This window comes from Stegodyphus dumicola, chromosome 7 (assembly GCF_044657685.1).
Source record: "Stegodyphus dumicola isolate Sdum_Otavi_A_Nest chromosome 7, ASM4465768v1".
In the NCBI taxonomy this organism is placed as follows: Eukaryota; Metazoa; Arthropoda; class Arachnida; order Araneae; family Eresidae; genus Stegodyphus; species Stegodyphus dumicola.
In genome coordinates, this window is record NC_140774.1 from 207,267,407 (window position 1) to 207,294,873 (window position 27,467).

General features: G+C 31.1%; 1 protein-coding gene across 12 annotated transcripts in view; it reads right to left on the minus strand.

Annotated features, from left to right (window-relative positions):
• Positions 1-27,467, minus strand: part of LOC146996616 (inositol polyphosphate-5-phosphatase A-like) — a 206,280-nt gene that overhangs the window by 46,082 nt on the left and 132,731 nt on the right. For 11 of the 12 annotated variants that reach the window (XM_085821288.1, XM_085821287.1, XM_085821292.1 and 8 more), the window contains one exon: positions 9,920-10,007. In XM_085821288.1, the coding sequence (XP_085677414.1) occupies positions 9,920-10,007 (88 nt within the window). Of the gene's footprint in view, positions 1-9,919; positions 10,008-17,084; positions 17,480-27,467 lie in introns of those variants that run through there. The other variant, XM_085821285.1, reaches the window with a different exon arrangement.

Genomic DNA, 27,467 nt, shown 5'->3' on the forward strand with positions numbered 1-27,467 from the left:
ATGCACATTTGATTTCTCCCTCTGCGCATAATAAAACATCTGGAGAGTCCCAATTCTTAATTTCACTTCAACACTACATAAAATACCTTGTTATTGAAGAAAGAATCATTTTAGTGTAAATTTGTATGACCAGTAATTTGTCTCTGTTGCTGCCTATCTGCTAGGTACACATCTCAAATGGAAAAATTCCACATAGATCCATCATTGATCTGATGTCAACTTTGCAAATCATTATTTATTGTACTTTCCTTTCATCACTGCATGTTTATCAAAACATGACAACTTGAGTAATGACTCACGTAGCGATGCCTAAACAATTTTTTTATGTTAGTAATTGAATAATAAAGGAGTATGGTAACCTTTTATGTTGACATTATGCTTGTCAATGATTACAGATTTAAGTTAAATGTGCTAAAAATGTTGACGAAAAATTTACCAACAATTTCTTTCCATACGCTAAACATAGATTTTGTTGATGATACTCATAGATCCAAAGATTACATTTAGGGCTATTTGAATTAAGAACAAACGATTTGTTATTCATATAAACCCAGAACCAGCGCCCATATGGTTGCATCGAGTCGCAGAATTTAGGACCCACATAGACTGCATCAGGCAGTAAGATATCTAGTGCCGGCCCTCAATAAGGCTTAAGTATATGTGGGAATTTATTTATTCAGAACTCTGATAAGCCTTACACATGTGCAAGAAATGGGCAAAAGTATAATAAATAACTAAACTAATACAATTCAGGCTTAATTGTCTCAGTGCGCATTAGAAACAACATAAAATTTAACGGAACAACTTGTCGTTAATCGCCATGCCCATGATGCATAGCCAAATATGTATGGTGTAGGATAGCTAAATTTGATGATGATAGCTGCTAATTTTAAAGGTTTTCAGATATCACAAAACAAAGGTGAAATTTTCCAATTAACGGATTTTGTAGAGAAATGTGGATATGCAATAATAAATGAAGATAATATAAAAGAAGGTTTTCATTGTGATGACAATGCTTCTCAATCATCAATCAATTAATGAATGGCGAAATCTGTAGCATGGTTCTAGATCCAGAAAATACCACTACTGTTTGTGAAGAAAGTTACAGAGAAGTTACTGAAAATGAGAAAATTTTGATTGACAAGTTAGTCAGAATTCTCGAAACAGCAGTTACAGGACATCCACAATGTAACTAAACAAGAGATTATGTCTGTCTACAGAATTAAAGAGAAAGTATAAGCACAAAGAACAAAGCAACTTAAACAACTTACATTGAAAGAAATTTTTAACAAGGTAAACAAATAAATATTAAGTTTTTTATAAATATTAAGTAAGAGGTTGGACATATTTGAAAGAAGATAAGTGACATTTACGTTTTACTAATAGTTAGCTTTATGTTGATTTTTTTTTATGTCTCATTTTGTCACATACTTGATCAGTCTAGAGCAGAGGTTCCCAACCAGTGGTACGTGTACCACTGGTGGTATGCAAGAAAAAAATAGGTGGTACACAAAGAAGCAAAGTATTTTAAACTATTTTTTTCAAAAGTTAAAATCCCAACATCCTGATTGAGTTTTTTCTCTTAACACTCGTAAATTTATGTGATCTGCGCTTTGTTCAAGATTGATGGTGGTAGTACTTTGTAGTAATGGTACTAAAGGGTTTCAATTTTTGTTTAGATGGTACACGTTAGTCAAAAGGTTGAGAACTGCTGGTGTAGAGGTTTAATAACAGGTAGATTTTATGTCAAACGGCAGAGGTTAAAATGAGAAGTAAGATCATAATCAGCATGATTCATAACAAAAGACTGAATATTATCACTGCTGCTGCTTGTCTAGAGAGAGACCTGCTGATTAGAACAAACTTGAAAGGCCTGATGTAGGCACGGTTAGCAAGTGTTGAAAGTTAGTCAAGCTCTGTTTGATGCAGTTAGTGTCATAGCTTTGTGCAGAATTCCACGGGTTGTAACCCAGTTAATATACTTTCAGGTTCCAATAAGCCATTCAAGCACCAAAGTTGATAAGTTGTATTATTTTAAGTCTCACTAGATGCAAAGAATAAGTTTTACTTGAATTTCTACATTTTTGTGTTTTATCTTGTGACCACAGTGAATATTAACCACTGGCGCTACGACTAAACTTCACGGTTGCGGTGCCATGCGCTACAATATAACAAGCGGTAAAGTGTCTCATTTACGCAGCTCCGCGTCTGTGAGTACAATCCAGAACTGTAACTCGAGAAATAAACAATCTCGTTGTTAGGCGACGTGTGCACCACGTTATTTTCATTTTTAGGCATGGTTTGAGACAAAAGCATCTTGACGTGCGTGGCACGTCTTTTTAGCGCAAGTGATTAATGAAAGGCAATAACTCGCTTTAATACATGGAGATAATTTTTAAGGGCAAGCAGTTAGTTATAAATAATTAAATTAGGTAAATAGGTAACCTTAGTCACTATGCATTTACATGGCCACTATTAAATTTTTTTTCCAACAATATTTGTTAAAAAAGCCCTATTAAAATCAAAATCTAATAAAATTTCACAGTTTAAAATACATGTAATTTATGACACTGATTCTTAAATAATATTAGAAAAATTACACATTAAAAGCTACAAAACATGTATGTTTGTAACAACAACACTCAACAAAATATTTATCCGTCATTTTAATTTGAAGCCTTCTCAAACATTTTGGCTAGTTTGCTAATATGCAAACCAATGCTCTCACTAGTTTCTGCATGCTTTATCTCCTAACTTGTCAACCACTCCACAATGTACCTATGAGGGTTTACTTGATCTGGTAAAAGCTAAACAGTCCAAAACCCTCCAGACAGATGTCAAGCAAATTATCACTAAGTCTGAAAGTAACTACAATATCAGACAAAGGTTTAAATAAGCCTCTTATTTAAAAAGAACTTAAAACATAAATGCATGCATAAATGATGTGCTAACAAAATCTATTACAGCTCACGGTGACGTAATTAAACACAAATTCAAACTAAAAATGTGGACTAGTGGTCAAAGATTGTACAATTTAATTTAATCTGGTTCAGTAACCCTATCATATGAGGAAACAGAAATGGAAAATTATAGTAAAGGTTGAAATTATAAATAATTGGGTAATTTACATAATAACTGCACATATCTTTGAAGAATAATTTTCTTTATGTAGTCAGTTTCTTTCTTCAGCATGTTTCCTTTTCATTTTAGAATTTTTGGATTTAATTAAAGATGTCTGTTTTTCCAAAAAACACTAAATGCATTTAGAATGTATAGAAAAAAGTGACTAATTTAATTTCTTTAGTAATACGAAATTCAGAAGAAATATGAAATATATATGGTAAAGACCGGTTACAGAGATGGTGTGGCAGAATTTTTAGAATTTAGTGACACACCAAACAACAAAATCTAGAAATAGCAAAACTTTTATAATTTAGAGCAGGCATTGGAAGCAGAATTTAGAAAGGTACTATGCAGTTGAATTTAGGATCCACAGAGATTGAATCAGATGGGAAAATTTCTAGTGCCAGCTCTGTGTATGATGCACTAAGACATATTAGATGGACCTTTTAAATTGTAAGTTTTTTATTTCTTTATTAATTAAAAAATCCCTTTCTATAATCTTTCCTTTCTTTCCAAGTGATAAGATTAGAAGCATTTTTGATATTTTCCATGCTTGTGTCTAGTGAAAAGTAGAGAAAATAAAGGGAAGATAAACATGTTAAGAAAAAGATTCTAGTAGCAGGAGTAAAACATTCAAATATTATGCCTTCATTGTTCTTCCAGACGTTCTCCAAAAAGTAAGAAATTAATCGCAAACTTTCTGTAAAATACATCCATTACGCATTTATACCATGGAGACATTTTTCACTTTGTCACATATTTCTCGAATCATCTAGAATCGAGGGTCTATAAATCTTGCCTTCAAATCCTTCTAAATTTTCCAAACTGCAATGTCAAAAATACTAAAGAAAAATTATCCCAACCAATTTTGTAACAGCAAAGAGCCAGAAATATTTTGGGGGAAAAAAAGGGGGGATAAAAGTATAAAATTAATTTTATAAAGAAAACTGACGCATATTCTGAGAATTTTGAATATTCTGAGAGAATTACATTGGAAAAACGCTTACTATGAAAAATTAAAAAGGAGACTTTTTAATTAATTACACAGCTAACTTTGCATTTGCTAAGAGCTGTTTTGTAAAATGTGCTTTATAGCATTATACCTTGTTTATTTTTCAGATTTAAAATATTGTATAATAAGTTGCCAAAATGAAACTTTATAATATAACAGCGAAAAATAAAAATTGTTTATTTTAATGTTATTTTTAAAATATAATTTCAATATATTACCATTATTTTAATGAAATTTATCAATGTTACAATGTTTAAAAAAAAAATCGTCGAAAAATTCCCAGATTTCAGAATTAAAAATTTTCTATATAAACTGACGTTAAAATTGCCAAAATGTTGACAAGTCGACAAATTTAGAACTGCTTAATAAAAGAATTCACATCCCCAAAAGCGAAAATTGTTTAAGAGCTCTTTATTACCAAAAATGAAATTCGAAATGCTGATGTTTCACTTCTTGCTTAGAAACTCGAGTAAATATTAGAAATACAAACAAATTACAACCCATAAACCCATTCAAAAAAAAAAAAAAAAAAAAAAAAAAAAAAAACCATCAGTGAATCGCAAAAAAATATTTCTCCAAAATGCTAATTCACACTCAAAATGGCAGTCGTAAAAACAACACAGAAATTTCAGATGATTAAAATTAAGGACCTTCTACTGATTTGGGCCAAAATTAAGGACTTTTAAGGACCAAAAATTGATTCCAAAAAAATTAAGGACTTTTAAGGACTGTACGAATCCTGTAATAGCATATCACAGCAACATAGATAACCACAGAGTTTAATAAATACAAGCATGATTGTTGCTCATAACATGTAATTGAACACTCCTTCAGAAATAGTCTACTCTCCTGTGTAATATTCTGAACCACTTAGAACTGAACTTAAAGACTACTACCACCAATTATGATAACACATGTTAAATGTTCTACAACAGCAAATTTGGATAATCATATGGACTTTTTGAAGTAACCAATCATTAAACATTAGGTGTCTGCTGTTACGATTTTATTAAAAGTTTCTTCATTTGCCCTGCAACTTATAGTGCATTAATGCCTTTTTTTTAATAGTGACTTTCTGTACCTTAATAGAGAAAGAGCCAATGTCTAGAGTGAGACTTGAATCAGTCACATCATAACCATGAGCTTTATCATAAAGAAAAGGTTTTCTACCATTATAACATTAAATCAGATTCCACTTTCAAGAGATCACCATGTTAAGCACTTTAGAATAAAAGAATATTGTAAAAATATTTAAAGCAATATGTGCATAAAAATAAAAAGTAGCAATTTACCTTTTCACTAATTAAATAAATAAAGAAAGACAGAAACTGCAGTACAATGCTTCTTTAACCCCTTGAGGACAAGTGTGCAGGAAATGAAGAGCAACCACAGGACTGAACACCATGCTGAATACTTTTTTGCTTCATATAAATCCATATTTTGGTTACATACTCCACTGTTGTTATTAATTTTGAATTTATTTAGCATACAAATTTATGACACTCTAAAACGTGACATATGTCAAAAATTCCTTTATGCATGTTTTCAGTGCCATTTTGCTGTTCACAGCTCATTTGTTTACATTTCACAAAATGAGCATGTTTACATCAGTGGAAGAATACACACATGCTTTTGAAAACAGCCCTTGTAAAGCTTCTTCTGGCTCTAAAAATAGAAAATATGATAGCGAAAAAGAGCCTAAAGAGGGGAGAGATTTCCTATAAGTTTAAAATTTTAATTCCAGTAATTCTGGTAGTGTCATTAATCAAAATGTGCCTACGCAGAATATAATATTGAAATCAACAAACAGATTCAATTTAGGGAAAGCCTTATTAAGAGGGTGTTTGTGAGCTGTGTAGTTATTTGTAATTTTTTATTAATAATCTTTTTCTCTCATTTAAGAGTGTAAAAATAACTTTAAAAGATGCAGTTTTCCTTTCAACAAAATTATCGGATGCATATTTTGAAAAGCATTCTTCACTTTCTTAAAATATTTTCCTATTTTATCTCTCCATTATGTTTTTCGACACTTGTACCGGTTTTTAAGAACAGATCTATCTGTATTAAAAAATAATTAAGGTATGAGTGCATTTTACTTATTCATGAGCAAATAATCTATACATATAATATAGAAATTAGAAAGAGCAAAATGTAAACAAAAGTCAGAAAGTTATAACCTATTATCAGCACAACCTGAACAACCATCAGTCCCAAAGTATGCAGATTATCGAAACTGTACAGTGTGAGTATATATAAATATATAATTTTCTGTACATGCTACATTACAACTTGAGGCTTAAATACCTACATTAAATTAAATTTGGACTTGGATGTTCCTCATGCTTGGCTTATCCTTTACACAGCAGGTCAAAGATTCACTTAAGAAAAGCAATTCTACTAGAGTTTAATGTTCAAAATATTTCTCAGAAAATGTAAGAGCAGGCTTTAGAAAAAATTTAAATGAATACTTATGTTTGAAATCTCCTAACAAAAAAAGAATGACACAGGCATAAATACTGTAAGAAAACTAAAATTATATTTCAGTTCTAAATTTTATAAAATTTACAACTGAAATTATTGTAAAATTCCGAAGACCTTCAAAACAATCAGTTTTTAAATTTTGCACAGGCATAAATACTGAAAGAAAATTAAAATTAAATTTCAGTTCCAAACATCATAACATTTACAACTGAAATTGTTGTAAAATTCAGAAGACCTTCAAAACAATCATTTTTTAAATTTTGCACTCAAATGCTCTATTTGACAAAACTAAATTATGAAACATCACATAATAAAACTAACACACTATGTTTCCTCACATATTTTCCCCTTTTTCTTTTACTAACAGAAAAAAAAAAAAAAAAAAAAAAAAAAAAAGGGGGGGGGGAAATAATGTGAATAATTTAATTTCCAAACGATGCAGCTACAGCTAAGAAATTAAGAAATGAAAAAGAGTAGTCATAAATAAGCAAAATGTAAATATTATTATTTCTTTAAAAGGAAACCTACATTCCAAGAAGAATACATAGCAGCATTACAGTACCTAATAATATATCTTCATTTTAACTTATCTATAACTTTAATCTCATACATTCTTATTGTTCTTATTCTTATTGTTTTCTCTACTTATTCTTATTGTTTTCTCTACTACTCCTTAGGCCTCAAATCATCCATAAATAATTAGAGAAGCTGAATGTGCAGCTGACTCAAACTAGATTGACTGACCGCTCATGTTTGCTAAACTGTGGCTAGTTGGTTCTTGTATTGGTCTGGCACGAAGTTCAATACAGTGTTGCTACCTTTTTAAAACTTCTGACCAGCATATTTTTAAATGAAATATTTAATTTAAAAAATTAACCTATTTTTTTCCAAATTTATGGTGAATAGAAAGTAAATATTTCTATTATTACATTTATTATTTATAATTATTTATTAAAAATATTGAACTAATTAATTATGTTAAAATTAATAAACTGCTCTGTCTGCTTTTGCTTTACTATAAAATTCAATAGTAAAGAAACTATAATTGTCTAAGTTAAACAAAAGGTTTAGACAGCAACAAGGCAAAAATTGTGAATATTATCTCTTTAACTGTTTATTTTCTTTAATTTATGCATTTACCATATATACTATAATATATATGTATATTCAGAACTGGTTGAATGACTGAATAATTAAAACAGAAATTAAAAACTTATAAAGTGAAACTAACATTCACTTTACAATATTTTCAGGTTAGAAATTAAAAATTTCACATTTTGTCACTCGAAACCTTTAGATCAGTTTAGATAAAGGTCAAGTTATATTCATTATCTGTTCCAACAAAATACTCAAAAATATTTTTGCAAATTTACTTTATTTAATCATAATTTTTATAAAAACCGGACAAACTGACAATTAATTCAGATCACAAATCTAAAAATCGGCTTGTCTGGTGAAAACTGGCTTGGTGGGAACAATGGATTAAAAATTTAAGGGAAAGGTTCCGTGTGAACTTCACAAGTAGTTTCCAAGGGTTTGCATAAATGAAAACAATCACCATGTGGAAGAATCCATTTTAAATTTTAGGGAAGCTTGTTCTTTGAATGCAGCAAGGAAAGGAAATCATGCAAATATTTTTTAAATCTTCAAAATCAGGTCCTAAAAGGCTAGGAGATAAAATAGGAGAGGGGGGAATACATGAAGAAATACGGTATATTGTAAGGGTGAAATGACAAGCTCAGAGCACAGATATTTTTCTCTAATATTTAAATGAAAAAGAAATAAGCTATAATGAAATTATTAGAAATGTAAATGTTCATTAAGAATTAAAAGTAATTCTTTTCTGACAGACGTCTTATTTCCAAATAAAATGGCTACAGTATATTCAGATCTCATAATAGTGTGAAATTAATATTGTAAAATCTAAACTTTTTTAAAATCAGAGAAATTTAAAAATACAAGTACAATTTCCTAACTCATTTGAAATCACAGGATTTGGACATAAATGCAAGTCCTCTAATACTCTCATTAAATTTCACTCACTTAAAAAGGTTAAATCACAATAAAACAAACCATTTTTAAATAAATAATTCTTATTCGTATATTAAATTATTACATTTACCTCTTGACATACAAATAAAATAAACGTCTGAACCCCTTGACATACCAATAAAAAAATCTGATGTGTACACCACATGACTTCCTGGTACGGAATGTTAAATTACACGCATTTTTTCTTGCATTTTATTTAAACTTATTAGATTGAATTAAACCTACTTCGCCGACAGCGCATAAACCACAATAGAATAAATGCATTCTTTAAAATTCACTTTGTTTACCATAGCGACACTCTGGCGCTAGGTTTACTTAACAGTATTATATTTCATTCACATTATAACTCAGAATGCACAAAATGTATATCATTTAAAGAATTATCTAATTGTTGCTACATGTTCTATTCAAATACTATAATAAAGCTAGAACTATGTATAAAAGAAATTAAGCAAACAAAACAAAACAGAAACAGTTTTTCACAGACGATTGAGTATTTCTCATTTAATTAATTCAGTTCTCACTTTGCGAGAAGGCAAAAATACATAAAAACTCAAAATATCTACATTAAAAATTACGAAGTACTAAATCTCAAGAGTGATAACAAGAGTGATGGCTTATGACATCATAGTTTTTGGGAATGGTTTTTAATGCAAAATATATAAAGTAATTGTAGGTACTGTGGAACATATGAACACTATTAGTTAAAATTGCTCATTTATAGAAATAAATCAAGTGCACAGCCAAAATTTGGTACATAACGACTTCAACTGAAAAACAAGTGTTGTTCATACATTATTCTTTTTGTTTTTAAGTGTGATCCATTACTAATTTAATTTAATGATGATTTAATTTTACACAGTCAAAAAAAAAAAAAAAAAAAAAAAAAATTTGAAGATTGATTAGGTGAAAATACAGATAAACTGCTTAGTATTTTTCTGTTACTTGTATTATAATATGGGTAATTCTATTTTCCTGTGTTTTTGCCTCAGATTAAATGATTTTTAGTTAACCATAAGCATGTTCCACAGTATTACCCCAATACACCAAGAGTTTAGTAATTCATAGTCCCCTTGAAATATGTTTGCCAGCTATTTGATCAAAAGAAACTAGAGGGATTAAATTAATGCAGAGTAAGAACCAAAGATTTGTTATGAAAATGCTTTTAATAAAAGCAATATGCAAGGAAAACAAAGAATTTAATAGGAAACATTTTTAAGGCTTACAAAAATAACTGATTATGTTTCTTACTGTATATTTTTCTGGACATCTGATATCTTCATCAAGAAATATCCTTAACTGACCAAAAGGAGACAGCTGTTCACTGGTCATGAGAGCTCTAAAAATACAAATTATATACACTTTAACACTTTCCTGAAAGGAATAAATAAAAAAACTTCTACAACCAATGTAAAAACACTATAACATTTCATTACTTATCAGTATGCAATTACAGATGCTTTAGCAAGAAACTTAGAGAGAACAAAATATTAAATGTGGATAATCTCACCAAAACTGACATCAAAGCAGAATAGCACTGAAGTAATTTAATTTTTATTTAAATATATTATAAACATTTAAACAAAGTGTGTGGTCATGTGGACATCTTTGACAAGGTACATTGTTTTGCTGAAAATCATATTTACCTGCTCTGCTTAACTATCAAATAATTCTAATCCTAGAGGCACAAGAATCCAGTCAGTTAGTTTTCCCACTTTCGATTAACAAAATATATTAAAAGAATGTCTGCATCTGCCTGTTACATTATTATTACATAACAAGTTCTATGAAATACATGATGTTAGAGTGACAACCAATAAAAATGTCCAATGTTCATTCCTCAAATGAGTAATATAACATACATAAATAAAGATTAATTTTTGTAATCAAAGCAAGGTCTCTTCACAAGATTTCTCAGATGAGGTAAGTTTTCAGCTCATTTTATATTACATAAATATAGTTAAGAAATGAACTTTGATCACATCCTTATAGTCACTAAACATACTGAATGCTGATGTTAAGAATATTCTTTACATAGCAGCATCCAGAATGATGCCACAAGCTTGGAACACTCTATATCTTTTAAAAGCACACAATTCATTCAACTCAGAAATTTTATATGCTGAAAATAAATCCTCTATAATTTTCTACCTTCACCTTTCAAGCTACATGTGTGACTCATGAAAGCTGTATTAAATGATGAACAGTCTTTATGGCCGTAAAGGAAGATCATGATATTCAAGGAACCATAAGGAACACACAAAGGCATTCCATAAAATTAAGTTTTTTGAAAATATATTAATGATGAAAAATTTTCAAGCACCGTTTCATTGCTTTATGTAATTAAAAACATTGCTATAAAAAAGGAATTACATGATGGCTTAACTCATTATAAAAATGCTTTAAACTGAAGCATTAAAATTTTTGCCCTTATGATATATTTTATATTTTTATTTATTTATTGTAATTTATTTTTCCACCAATCATGCCGATTCTTCTAGAACATATTTCATGGTGTTAGCTATATTCTGCTGGTTTCTAAGCTGTAGGAAAAAAAGGTAATGAGTGCTAACCCTCCCCAAAACAAAAGGGAACAAAGAAATTCAATCCATTTAAATTATTTTAGTTTTTCTATTCTCCAACTTTTAGCAAAAAAAAAAAAAAAAAAAAATTTGTATTCCCACATTTCTTCTAAATATTTTACTTCTGAAACATCCAGAATATGTAAAATTTCTCATCTAATATTTATTCAGAAAAATGGTTCAAAGCTAACCAAGACTGTTTTTTTTTTTAAATTATAGCAATGAAAAGTCCAAAAAGCACCAAAACTATAACTCCTCATGCATCTAGGCATCATTGCCTTCATTGAGGCAATTCTGTACTTCTTCAGAAAGAACTGCATCACTGCTGAGACTAAAAGTTAAGGCTGCACTTTTTTATCTAACTTGCATATTATCCCTCGTATATGGTGTTTTTTTTTGGGGGGGGCAAGCACACTAAAATGAAGCAGACAATCAGTTGAATGACAAAAGGAGACAAAGATACTAAACACAGATACCAAAAACCAGGATTATAATGACCATATGGCAAAACTTTCAAATTGGCCCTTGTGACAGCAGGCACTTTCATGAAAAAAGGATGACAATTTTATACACCAGGTCTGAGCATTCTATGACCCACAGGTCACAGAGCAACCCACTTCAGTTTCAGAACTAAGGTAAAAGGCAAATATGAAACAAACACTTGAAGAATATATAAAAACATTAATTGAAACTAAATAACAATAACATTTTTGTTTGATTACAAAGTTCCAGTCAAGAACACACATTTTTATTTTTAAATTTAAATTGTAGTATAATTTCAAGAAGAAATTGATAAGTTTGGCAGTGCTGTTCTATAATTCTTTGACATCTGAGAACATTAATACTGTTAGCTCAATTCTCCTCATGCACTCTGAGATGTTCAGTAGTCCAAGAATGACTTCAGTAGCGAAAAAAATCGGCATTTTGTTCAACTTATAAATGCAAGCAAATATTTTCACGCACAAAATTTATTTTAAGTAAGAACAGGCAGAGCTTAAACACCAAAAATTCAGATGCTTTTGTTATTAAAATGTTATAAATAAAATTCACTTACGTTTGTTTTTATACGTAAAATTGTAATTTAAATTTTTACGTTTAAAGTTTAAAGCATATTAGAATTATTTTCTCAAACAAACTTATAATTCACCCAAACTGATGGTTTTAAAATGAAAACACCACTGGCCCAAAACATCTTAATACACACATTGTGGTTGATTTTAACCCACAGCCAAAAAAAGGTTGCCAACACCTGCTACACATCATTGCAAGTCAGTTCCACTAAACAGCATTTTGTATAGCACCTTTAATCTTTTGATGTAAAATTTTATGTTTTGAAAATAAGCTTTATCATTTTTGCATATCTACTGCTTCTAAATTTTGTAAATATCTGCAATTAAGATGTTTTTTCATATTAAATCAATAGTTGTCTTCGAATCTTTTTAAATTGCATGGGCCTTTACCAGCATAATAGGCCACAGGATCACTTTGCTCAGTTCTGTCCCGATTTTCATGGAGATCAACCCCCAAGGGTAAGGCCTAAAGATACCCCTCTTTCCTAATCGCTATCGCTAAGCCACTCAACAGGACTTCAGCTCACCATATATTTATAATGTCATTAAGCCACACAAACATCATGCCTCCCAGAGGATTCAAACCCAAACCCAATGAAATATACAGAAGCCAGGACTACTAAATATTATACCGATCAGGGCAGCATAAACCATATCATGATGTGACACTGATGACTTTTATATTTAACAGTTTAAAAATCTGAGCAGAACTTTGTTTCATTCATCATAGAAATCAAACTACAGGATGAACATTGCAAATCAGGGGCAGCTTACTACTGCAACATAAAACACATATCATACAAGGCTTAGAATATATATACTTTGTCAGCATCTGCTCAAGGAACCTGTAATCACTTTACAGACAGACATTTTCATTACAGAAAATTACTAAAATTTTCAAATTAGCCGAACTTCCAAAACTGCGCTGACATGGTATGTCATAATCATCTCAGTAAATTTCTTTTCCTACCTGAGTCACACTATTAATGCCATATTCTTTATAATGAGCGTAAATCTTTACTAACATAATCATAGGGAACAGGGGCATGTAAAGACTTATATTTCACAATTTTTATAAAATTTGTTTCAGAGTTACATTTTAAGTAAAAAATAAAAGCTTAAAACTTTTACTTAAAATAACCTTTTACTTAAAATAAGCCAAAAATTTTTGTTGCACACCAGTTTTATGAAACTGAATATAATTACAACTAAAAGTGTTTAAAAACAACAGATATATTCTTGATTATAAGGAAAAACTCAACCATAAAAATGGGGGGGGGGAATAGCTTCTACAATCACTTCTACAAAAATAAAGTCATTACTGATCAAATAATAGCAAATTTATTGGAATTTCTCCCTAGTACCAAATCACTCCACATATGTACTCCATCTTTAGAAGATTTGATTATAAACTTTCCATTACCCCAGTCCCATCAGTCTGAAAATCGTTATAATCATATAAATCAGACATTGCCATAGTAGATACTTCAGGCATATATATATTATACCAAACTGTAGCAAAGATACTAGCACAGAAACTCAATATATGACTCAACATCCAGAAAATTATCAACAATGATTACTCAACATAAAAAAGGTATCTCCGGGTTCTCTGCCAGCCACTTCATTAAAGAAAATAGCAAATTTTTGGTTAAATTCTTCACCAAGCATCCATATTCAACAATTAAATGCGACAAGGTCAAAATCATACCCAAACCCTCTCAGAGTTCTCAGAGTTCAAATTACTTTATCTGCATTCTTTACACAACTTTTAATCTAGATTAAAATTTATTTCTATAGTGTTGCTTATTACATATATCCCTTCCTTGAACTTCTGATTTTTGTTATATATTTTACTATCTTCGGATTTTACTGGTTAAGTGCATAGAAGCATTAAACAATATTATTTTTAAAAAATTCTTTTTAAAATAATATTGTTTAATTCTTAATTTTTTTTAGTTAAAATTTCTTTTTTATTTTTAGTTAAAATGCAATCTTGCAGATAGTAAACTATTTACTTTTTAATTATTATTTAACTCTGAATTAGAATTTTCATAAAATTTGAAATTCCCATACATGAAATTCAGATATATTACTGTCGTATTTATAATATGTTATTGGCCATGCTTAGAACATTGCCATCAACAATGTGCAAAATTTGCTGAGTTTTTGAAAATCAAAGTTACAGCAGAATATACCCAATATTTGTCCATCAAATTGCTTTTGCCAATAAAGGTAAAAATATGACATTTGACACATAAACACTTTAAAATTTTGGTAGCAAATAACTTTCCTGTGCTACTGCAACCATATTATTACATAAAACTCTTTTAAATTTAAGGAAAAATAATTATGTAAAAACCTATATAATGTAATTTTTTATTCAAATCCTGGATCGCTACAGTTATATTTAAGAATATTTCACACTTTTCATAATTATAAAAAATAAAATTTTAAATTCAGATACAAAAAATTGAACCAGATTATTTAATTTCCATGTTTGAAATCATATTCAGAGACCATGCACAAACTGAACACAATGTTTACATTTATACATGACGAAGATAATATATAAGTTTATAAAAAGGTTTCTGATGTTAATATTGCATCATCTGAAAAATTCTGCATTGTTCAAATTGAAGTATGTTTTCTTATTATTTTATTACTTCTGATACTGAGTAACCTTGATCAAAGTGGACATGTTCAAATACAATCTTTTCTACTCGCACTGCATAATTCTAGAATGTGCTGGAGGCCCACCAGCGGCCGAGCGGTAAAGTCGCTGAACACTGGTACTTCGATCCGAGGTTCGAATCCTGCGAACGGGCTGGTTGCATCGGTGTTTTCGTGGTTTTCCCCATGTGTAACGTGTATACGAGCCAGTTTCCCTTAGAAAGTCCTGCACGAAGGCATCCCTCCTCTTAGGCAGATAGCCCTCGAGGCTTTGCCATAATTAAATAACCTAACCTAGAATGTGCTGGGCACAATTTTTTTTTTTTTTTTTTTCAGAACAGTGCTAAGAACAGAGAACCTATAAGTTATTTTTGTCATATTATGCTCATTTATTTTAAAATGGAAAAAAAAAATGCTAATTAGATTGCCAGCAAAATGTGTGCTGTTTCTTATGACACAGTTCCAAGGTAGTTTGAGAACTACAAGCCTGTAAATTTCAGCTCTGAACTATGCAACATTACATGAGAAAGATCATAAGGTTAGCCAAAATAACTCTTTTGGTTAGTAATACCAAAAGGGGACTGCATCCAAAAAAAATTAATGCTTTGTGCATGGAAAGACTACAAAGAAATTATATACTACAAATTGCTGCCACCAAATCAGACGAATTCAGAAAAATACTGCTTCCAAATGGCAGTTTTAATATTAAAAAAAAAATCAATGCAAAGAGCCTAAAAGTGACCAACCTTTCTATCACAACTATGATTGGCCCAACATTTCGATGAATGTCAGACGAAAACATACTGAGCATGGATGAGATGTTTTGTGTCACCCACCCCCATATTCAAGACCTTGCCCTCTTGGATTTGCATCACTTCAGGTTACTTAAAGAATCTCTGAATAGCCTGCAGTTCATTTTTTTTTTTTTTTTTACATTATTTAACAACATGTCAATAACTTCTTTTAAGAATGATCCTAATGATTTTTTAAAATGTAAATTTTTCAGGTGCTTGAGAGATGTCACAGAACCAAAACAAAAATTATAGGGGCAAAAACTCGGAATAAAATGATGCTAAAAAGTTCAATGTAGGTTTCCTATGTTTCTGCTCAGTTTCATTTGTATTTATCATCAGAAAATTTTAGATGACCCAACAGATTAACTGATAAGCATTCTATGCAAATTGTTATAAGTATTATTCAACATAATGCTTTTCAAAAATGAAATTTTATTTACAAAATCTTAGAGAACCCCTGTACTAGAAAACACTGGAAGACTTTAGTATTGACAAACAGCCAACTCGTAGCACTGTTTGAATAATTTTAAAATGAAAAATATTTCTAGTTTGACTTTCATTGTATGAATATTATATCATGATTCTAAAATAATAAAACTTTATAATTAATGAGATCCTCTCAGCATTTGAAAGCTTATCAATTAATTAGATAATTCATTCAGCATACAATATGGATGATAATTGAAAATTAAAGTAGGTTACCCTCTAGTAAACCACAAAAGAATACCACTGAATGACATTTCCGAAGGAAAAAAATCACCTCAAATTATTCTAATATATTTATTAATAAGGCATCTCAAGGCAAATTGACAATGATGCCAAAAATCCCAAATTTTGAAATTAAATATCTTAGACAATTTTTGTCATATTGGAAGTTAAGCTTGTGTTTTATTTTTCATAACAGGGATATAAATTTCCTGAATGTAAGAATTACAGGCCCCAGGGAACTGCATAAAAAATACATTTTGTATCATTTGCAAAATTCAATTTTTTGAACAAAAAAGAAAAAAAAAAAGGGTGGGCTAAAGCATGAATATTCATGTTATTTAAAACTTTTTTTGTAACTGGAAGTAGATATCCTTGATTAACAGTTGTGAAAATAAAGGCTGTGTAATCACTTTTCTGGACATGGTTTATACGTGCGTATGTGTTTGTGTACATGTGAGTATTAAATGTTCATTTATCAAGAATAATTTGTCAATTTTTTAATTTTAAAAACCTATTATATTAGTAATGAAACAATCTAATTCTATAACTGCAAAATTAAATATATACAATAAATTAAGAACACATTTACCTTAAGAATTCTTCAACATGCCCCATAGATTCTTTAGTGTTTTTACCTCCAACTTCTTGGCAATGCAAGGTTATAAATTTTGGTTGATAACACTTAACCACTTGAAAAATTTCACTTTGAATGAGCACGTATAACATTAACTTTCTATGCATGCAACAGAAGGAAATAGTATTAGCCTCGAATCCTTTTTTATTCAAAAGGGGAAAATATAACACTGTCTGAACAAAAAATTAATAAATATTAATAAATACTACTAAATTTGCCCCTGGGATCAACTAAGTCTCATATACAATTAAATGAAAGATGACTTTGAAAGTTGAATGCTACAGAAATATTTTAATTCACCTTCAAAATTTTCTCATAGAATTCAAAATTTAATCTTACAAATGAAGTACTTTTTTGGTATTATATTCCCCCCTCCTTTGTTTTAAAACAGCTGATGATTTCATTTTGGTTAGAGCTATTTTAACCTCACTCAAACATGTATAATCTCAAATGTACGAGGGCCATCCAGGAAGTAGATTACGTTTCCGTCTGTGTCCGCTAGGGGCGGGGCTAGCGCGGCCATCTTGGGGTCAGAGCGTTGCGCAGCTCAGTCTGCATCTAGCCATGCTAGTGAGAGGTTCGTGCTGTGCTCCGTTCAGATACTGTGACGGTTTGAAATGTCTGCGTTAATTGAAAATCCCGCGAGCTGCGCTCAGTAATAAGGTTTCTGACTGCAAAAAACTGTAAACCGATAGAAATCTATCGGCAGCTTCGTGAAGTGTATGGGGACAACATTATCACTGAAGGTGGAGTGCGTCAGTGGGTCATAAGATTTCAAAATGGCCGAACCAATGTTCACGACGAAGATCGAAGTGGGAGACCCAGCACAGTGACCGCCGAACTTCTCGAAAAAGTCGATGCTAAAGTCCGTGAAAATCTAAATTTCACAATAACGGAACTTTCTTTGAGTTTTCCACAAATTTCGCGAAGTTTGTTGCACGAAATCATCAGCAAAAAGCTTGGTTACCACAAGTTTTGTGCAAGATGGAAGGCAAGAAGAGGTAACGAAGTGGTTGAAGGCGCAGGCGGCCGAATTTTTCGACGAAGGAATTTCCAAGCTCGTACATCGCTACGATAAATGCCTTAATTTGTATGGTGACTATGTAGAAAAGTAGTATTTGAGTGTGGCTTTCATCTGTATATAATAAAATTTGTTTCCTATACTTTGTTTATTTTTTTATTCCAAAACGTAATCTACTTTCTGGATAGCCCTCGTATCATAATTCTGTGTGCATTACATCAATAATATAATAATTTCATTCACAGACAGAATATAAATATTTAATACATCTTACTCCTAATGTTTCTCGTTTCTCTAGTGGATTTTTTTTTTTTTATAATTGTTATTCGATTTAAAAGCGCAATTTTTTGTCTTCTAAAATATAAGCTATTATTTGAGGCATTATGCATTTGACATATAAAATTAAATCCTTAGCTGGGTAAACATAAATATTTTCATTACTTTTCTTATTCCAAATTACTCATTTCTACATCAGGCACTTAATATTCAGCCTTAAAGCAGTTCACTCATTTTTACACATCTAATTTATAAATGCTTGAATTAATTTTATTAAAAATATCATTCCATCATTTCTAGACACAATATAAAATTAAGAACGCAAAACAAAATTGTTTTTATATGTGCTTTCAACCAATTTTTAAAAGTTTTCTGTACTTAAAACTCATTACCACGAAAGGGGAAAGGAGATGCAGCAAAATTTGACAGATTGCAAGGACAGATTTAATATTCTAGATAATATTTCATATATCCTCAAGAGAACTTTTGGCAATGTCCAGAATTTGCCAACCATAAAATAATACTACTACAATTCAAGCTTTTTAATGAATTGGATAATACATCACTTTTTTTATATGCCATGATGAAGTATCATCCATGTAGTATATGTCATTTCCATGTCCATATGATTAACAGGGGAAATAATAGACTCAAACTTTTAAAAAGATTGCCTGGCATCACTTGGGGTTCCTTGACTGATACTCTTTTGACCTCATATAAAACTTATGTCAGGCCTGCTTTGGAGTACGGGGAGTGAACTTGCAAGCCACTGCCTCCAGAACCTGTCAAGAAGATATTAACTTGATGCAAAATAAGGCACTCAGGATTATTACTGGTGCAGCTGGTTCCATTCAAATTGCTGCCATAGAGATTCAGACTGACACCGAGTCTTTAAAATTTAGAAGAGAAAAGCAGGTTTTAAAACTCTGTGATAAGTATGAAAGATCGAATTTGAAACATTGGAATAAGTATTCCCCCGCCCCCCAACTGAAAACATACAAATCATTTATCACTTGTGTTGAGGAACTCTGTACCCTATATAACATCATGCCTACTTTACTCCACCCTTTCCAGTTTGGCCTCTCTCTTCCTACTATTAGAGCTCCTACTTATAATCTTGCCATCGGTATGTATTTTGACTCAAGATCCAACAACTTTGTTTAATATCAAATTTATTTCACTTTATAAACACATACATATTAATGCGACTATTTACATGTATAGTATAATGATCAAATGATCCATACATTTTAATGATAAAAAGCATTCAGTATCTCAGTAACGTAACTTAACTGCTGCTTACTTAACTGCTTAGAACAGGAATTTTCCGATCACAATATTCAAATTCAAAAACAAAACTGGTTGCCAGGTTCAAACATAAAAAAAATTACAAAACAAACTATTAAATAATAATAAAATGGAAATGCTAAACTTAACAGGAGTCACAACGTCCTCCTTAAAAACGAGCCTTAAAAGCAATGCAAATTGAAGCAGTGAAAATGTATACATATATAATACACATAAACTTTAACGAATGACATGAAATTGAACTAAGAACTATAAATGTGTGAATATAAATATAACAATACAGAACAATAAACACACAAATAACATTATAATTATCAACGTCTAAGAAAAAGTCAATAGCAGTTCATTAAGTCCATCCGTTCACCAGGCACTACTTGACGACCGTTTTGAATTACCTTTACATCTTCTGGAATTTCACTATCACAAGACCCAAGCATTTCACCCAGGCAGTTTTATGACTTTTAATTCTGACAACTTTACCAAGACTAAATTTTATTGGGCTGTCAGAATTCACATGGCAGATATTGCTTGCTACAGACTGACACGGGGGGGGGGGGGAGTCCCTATTCTAGAGCAAAACCATGTTTCCCACAAAATTTTCAGCTTGCACTTTTATTATATTCATATTTAAAGTGAAAAAAATTTATAACTGTAAGTAAGGATTTAGCTGCATCTACCAAGAACACAACACCAAAACAGATTTTCAGTATTTAAGAACAATATAATCCTCCTCCTCCTCCCTTTTATTTTTGATTTGATAGTTATATTAAGATCAACCAAAACCTCAACCTCTTAAAAAAAAAAAAAAAAAAAAAAAAAAAAAAAAAAACCCTTCAAATATACATATTATTAAGAACTTATAAATCATCTTTGAATGAAATTATTGAAAAAAATTATTATTTAACATACTTGGAAAAAAAAATTATTTCCTGCAAGATACCAAGCATTTTAAACAGTTTTCCTAACAAGTGAAGCAGAAACACAAGTATTGTTAGACACAGAGACAGTTTGCTACAATTTATTCAAATATATCCATCTCTTAAAAATTACAATAAAAAGGTGGTTTCCATTACAATTAATACAGTCTTGCTGCATTATATGAAAAGATACTTTATGATAATATACACCCATAATGAAATCGCAAATTTGCTATAGACTTTGAAGAGCATTTGTGAATTCAATGCCCACTTACAGCAGAAGTATTTGTGCATTTTAACATTTATTCCAATGATGTCCAGTTTGCTTATTATTTTACATTCTTTTTTTCCCACAGAAGAATGCTCTCCTCATGTACACAGTGATCTGTTTTCCCCTTAAACAGAGATTAAACACAAATTCAGAAGACAAACAACAAAAATCAGCGTTATATTTACAAAATTTCCACAGGACTAGTTTCGATGGTTTTACCGAACCACCATCCTCAGCTGCAAAACCGCAAATGCGGTTTTGCAAACCGCATTTCTTACAAAAGCTTGTCTTGAAGAGAAGCATGTTATCTACGGCTGTTCTCCTCTTTCGGAAACCGCTTTGATAAGGCGATATAATATTATTCTTTTCCAAGAAGTAGACTAGGCGGCTGTTTACCATGTTTTCAAACAGCTTACATATGCAACTCGTAAGGGTTAATTGGCCGATAGCTGGAGGGATTTCTTGGATCTTTCCCTGGCTTAGCAATAGGAATTACAACAGCTCTCCTCCATGCACTGGGAAAATTATGCTCCTTCCACACTTTATTGTAAAGAATGAGAAGGGCAATCAGTGAGTTATAGCACAGATGCTTTAGCATTTCATAATTCACGCCATCAAGACCCGGAGAAGACCTATGTGTCTGCAACAAAGCTCTCCTTAATTCAAGCAAAGTAAAGTCTCTTTTATAAGACTCAGATTTGAAAGAGTTGAATGCGATGGAATTTCTTTCTGAGCGCTGGATAGAAAGAAATGCAGGTGAATAGTTTCTCTTGGAAGAAATGGCAGCAAATGTCTCACCAATAGTATTCGCAATTTCTTCTATGTAGCTAATCACTCAGCCATCTTTTCCCAAAAAGGAAAGTGAGCGGTCTTAACATATTCTGCATGGTTTTTGAACTTTTTCCCAAACCCGCTTACTAGGCATAGAGGATGTTATTGATGACACATATGAAATCCAAGAATTCCTTTGGCTCTGCCTTCTTGCTTTTCATGCATTTGCTTTGGCTCTTTTAAATGCTATGAGGTTTCGCAGAGTAGGATATCTACAAAAAATGGTATACAATTCTCCGAAGTTCCCCCCCCCCACACACAAAGCATTCCTTTTTTAGGATGCAACCTCCTTCTTGATGTTACTATCATGTAACATTACTGTATAGAGCATTACTTGCATGGGCAAAATTTCTGTATTTAAACTTCTCAAACCATTTTCAAACTGTGTAATCAGAAACAGCCATTTGAACGAAACCTATGCCATAGCAAGATACTAGAATTACAGAAAGTGAGCAGAAAAGACCATATTTAAACATCTCCTTTGATAAAGTTCATTCTTTATCAGCAGTAATAAAATAATTAAAAGAAAATGCACTTGATTTAAAAAACTGCTGAATTTTCCAGATGATACAATATGTAATACCAATATATTACAGTAGCTTCTTCTACAAATTTTACAATGTACTGCATAATTTTTATGAGCTATCTGACCAGCACTTTTTTCCCTTATATAAAATAAATATGAGCATATGACCAAAAGGAATTGGAAGAATTAATACTGATGAGATACTGTTTAGCTAATAGTAGAAAAACACTCCTGTTTAAAAGTAAGCCGTTTGTCAGGTCCTAGTCTCATATACTTGAATGAAGTAAAGGCTTTTAATTATTTGCTATTTTATATATATTTAAAATAATTTTTTTGTTATTATATATATATATATATATATATATATACTTAAGGAAATGAGAAGAGAAATTGTAGTTAGCTCGCCAAAAAGTTATCAGGAGCTGTGGCTCCAAGAAAAAGTTCAACACAGTTTTAAAAAAAAAACAATTACATTGAGGGGTGAAAAATTAGGCTACAAGCGAAATAAAATGTAAATTATAAAATACAATCGTTGGATACAAGTTAAAGTCAAAAAATACATTAAATACCTATCGATGTGACAAGTTAAAACATATAAAAAACCAATCGATGCAACAAGTAAAAACAAATAAAAACATATAAAAATTATAAAGTGGAAAATGGTAAATTAGCTCAATTCGAGGTCTAACCTGGCTTTTCAAGGGAAATTTCTGGTTAAACGTCGAACCAAGCTAACCCCATTACGCGTTTCGCCGAAACAGACAATTGAAACTTTAGCGTTACGAAATTTTTAATTAATTAGATAAATTGCCCTAAAAATTTTTTTTAGTCTCAATTCTCTGTTCCAATTTCCCAACGCGTCTGCTCAAAATGACACATTAAGGTGTAAAAAAATGAAAATGCAACTCCGATGTACAACAATAATAAAAATAATAATAAATAGCGGTCTGCTATTAGTCAAAATATACAATAACGTATGGGCTAGACCTGCCATCTTAAAGAATTAAACCTTTATAAATTAGAAATCTGAAATTAAATTTAAATGAAATCTAACAGTGTGGGTCTTGCTAAGACCAAGAAAAAATTTTTTGAAAAAGAAACATAAAAAACAGACCTGTGGTTATGCAGTCTTTTCTATCGTGAAGCATAAACTGAAAGAGGTTGTAACTCCCCTCTGTGTCTTTCAACGCTCTCCTACTTGTCGTGTGACGTAAGAAGGGGTAAACAAAGTCACTGGGCAACAGCCTATGTGATAAGACTGTCCGTTGGTGGGAACTCGCCCCAACAAACTAAAGGGGGGGGGGTCGAAAGACTTGGAAAAAGTTCAAAATGGCGTCAGTCAAGTTGTTTTAAAAATAAGAACTGCCTCAAAAAGTGAAAATGGCTAATTCAGCTAAAATTACTTAACATGGCCACAAAAGTAAGAGTAAAATGGAAAAAGCAGTCATTAGTTAATAAAAGTCATAATTCTTCAAGGTAGAGAGCGATCAAGGCCTCAATGAAAAACGAAAAGGCCCGTTTGTTAATAACAGGAGTAGAATTGGCCACATTTTTAATATTTGGTTTCAAAGACATAAGTCCACACAAAACAGACATAAATGAATATGAGAAGAAACATGACCTTTTAGACGCAAAGAACTTGTTACTACTCGATAAAATTATTTTCAAGTGACTGCAAGAAAAAGGTTTATCTTTTAAACAACAAACCTTCTGAACAGTAACTATAGAAGTACTGGGTCTTTCCCAGATTTAGATTGAAGACTCCTTTGACGTACTTACCGTATCCAGCTTATGAGTCTTACAGTTGTCTCATCTAGTCACATTAACTGATGATTATTTCAATTTTCAGGGTGTCATTCACATAAACATTAAAACACAGTCAGACTGACAAAAAAGTTTAAAATACTGCAGTGGTTTGTAAATGTTTACTCAGGTGTGAGAAACGTATGACTGCTATATGCCTAAAAGAGGCATTCCTTTGTAAAGGACATTCTGAAATCACTGGCTTATACAGTACAAAGTCCGTAATCCAGACTCGTCGCGACTTCGGCGATTCTGGATTAGGGGTTTTTCCGGATTATAGATCATCAATTTAAATCTGGTAAGATGGCAAGCAGAAATTATACAATTAAAAATATTAAACCGTAATTTATGAAATAAAGAGCAATTATGATCTAAAGGGTATCAAAATTTACAAAATAGCTTAATATTTATTTGTTTACTTTATTAAACATTTCTTTCAATGTAAGTTGTTTGCTTTGTTTTTTGTGCTAGATGCGCATACGTAAACGCATTACAGGCATAAAGAGAAATTATGATCTAAAGGTTATCTAAATTCACACATACACACACACAAAAAAAAAAAGAGAGAGAGCTTAATATTTACTTGCTTACTTTGTTATACATTTCTTTCAATGTAAGTTGTTTAAGTTGCTTCATTTTTTGTGCTAAACGCACATGCGTAAAGCATACAAAAAAAAAAGTTTGTGGCTTTGAGGTATGGATTATAGATCATTCCGGATAATGGACTTTATACTGTATTTCAGTTACCCTCATAAAGAAAACCATGAAAAACTTGTTCAGTGAGCCCTAATTAAAAATCAGACCTGGGCCAAGTGAGGATATTTTAGTAGCCTTAATCTTTCAGCCATTGGGTAGTCACTCCGTGGGAGATATAAGTATCAAACAACACAGTATATATTTGCTAAGAATTTGCCACATGTAATATGTATTCAGAAATCAAGATGATCAATTTATGTACAGATGCATCTGAAATGTCTAAAGCTGTTCTTTATTTTTTAACAAACACTAATTAGTTAAACATCAGTATTTAAAGCAAACAAGCAATGAGATTGCAGCACTGAAGCATGTAAGTAAAAATTCTGCCTTTACAGGTATAAATAAAAGCTGAATTTTTGAATTACTACTTCCCCCCCCCATTATATGCATATGTGTATTAAATGGCAAAAATATAGATAAAATATAAATCTTCATTATTTTTCTTTATAATTTGAAGCATCTCTGTCTTACAATGGGATATAACTCCAAAGTACAATCCATTATCAAAAAAGGAATCTGGCCATTAATTCCATAGCTTTACAATCATATTATTTCCCTATACATTTACAGACTTTTAAGAGTATATCCCTAGTTACAGCAAATTTTTGTCAAAGTGCTCAGGTGAAATAAAATACTTGAAGAGCTGGCCTCCATCAGTACTGCATACAGATGGAAATATATCCAACACAATATTAGAAAGGGATTGCAAAGCCACCTATTTAAAAAATATAGATATGTATTTACATATGTGTAAAATCTGAAAGCATTAATATGAAATAATCATTTTATATTATGCCCAAAGGGACACTTTTTTTATGTTTTGTAAGTTACCTTTATTAAATATCATTTTTTTCACCCTTAACCTGTAAAATTATATTCAACAGCAATATTACAAAAAAATTAAAAAAGAGGATATCGAAAATCAGAGTTTCCGATGCACAGTGTCGCGCGCTGAAGATAAAAACTTTTTTTTCCCCTCCCCGTACAGTGTTGCCATTGCTTGCTTTGAAATCATTGATTTTGTTAATCAGAAATTCATTTAAGTTTTACAAAATAGGAAATGCATACTAATACTAATTCCAAATTCGGGCTTCCAGATGCCCATATTCGAGTGGAGGACTAAATTATTTAAAATTTGATGCCTCTAGGTACCATTGTTTTTTCAGTGCGAGAAGCATACATGCATTCATGCAGATTCTTTATTATTTAATTTCCTTATAATGCAGAGCTCTAATATTTGCTGGCAACAATTTGAAAAGTGAAATGCCGTTTAGAGTGAACCAATGCAAAATGGCAACCCTCTGGGCTAAAAAAAAACAAAGAATCTAATTAAAGAATGATCAACTACTGCAAGTTCATGATGTTCATACTTCTAATCTCAAATTTAAGAAGGCATAAGTTTAATTCTAAGTCAAAGCACAATCTAGCAACCTACATATTGTAATGCTTACTCATAAGAAAGATTTTCAGAGATTTCATGCAAACCATCTTGGAAAAATTACTGAGATACTTAATATGGCAAGCATTTAATGAAAAATTTTATCCATTTAATAAACTGTCAGTCTATATTTTACAGTCACAGCCTCTGTGTAATGAAAAAGAATAAATTTCTAGAAGGTTACAACTTAAAATTTCACATTAGCTGATAACTTAGGCACTAATTTTGTGTGAATGAAACACATTTATAATAGCTGTTCTAACCACAGTTTGTGCTAGGCAGTTTGCTACCCAAGTGTAGTCTCTATGGTTCCAAAATTCTGTAACTCAATGCCTCCATAAATTCTATAAATTTTGCCACTCTGCTTCCCATTGCCTCCCCTAAATTCTAAAAATTTTGCTACTCGATGCTTCTCAGAATTCTAAAAATGTTGCTCTCCCCCAGTGCAACCACACAGGTTGCACCTACTCTGGTGGCGGCTCTGGTTCTAACTTATTACACAAATATTTAATTTGGCTGAAGTTAAGATAGGCTCCTCCATAGATATCTCCCAGAAATATGCAGTAACAGATTATTATTTTTGAATAACACTCTCACGTTGATAAAGTACAGAACTATTTCAGACAGTTTCCAGAGCACAAACAGCACAGGTTAATTGAAAATGTCTGGATAAACCTGAATATTCATAATCTGCCTCACAGACACCAAAAACCAGCTCATTCTTGCCGTAAGAGGACTGCAACATAATGAAATTTTGCATACTGTTACAGGAAGGTGCAGCATTTTCAATACTTATATGTGACTCACATTACCAAACCCAACTTCCTCTTTACTTTACCAACATTGGTATGGTTAACAACCGAAGAAAATTCTGAACTGACTGATGATTGGAAATTTATTGATAATGTGATGTACAGATTTTTCATGCATACTACTTTTATAGTACATGATTTTGATTTATGTTACTAAATTCAACCGCTGTTACATTAAAAGTCATGCTTCCATGGGCAATGCAACCAGTGCAGTCACACCATAAGCAGATTTTTTTTTTTTTTTTTAATTTAGAAAAGCAACTTGTAGCAAATCTACAGATGGAAAATATTTTTAGAATTTAGAAGAAACACTGCCAGAATTCATGCATAGTAAAATTTATAGAATTTAGAGAAGTGCTGGACAGCAGAATTTAAAGAC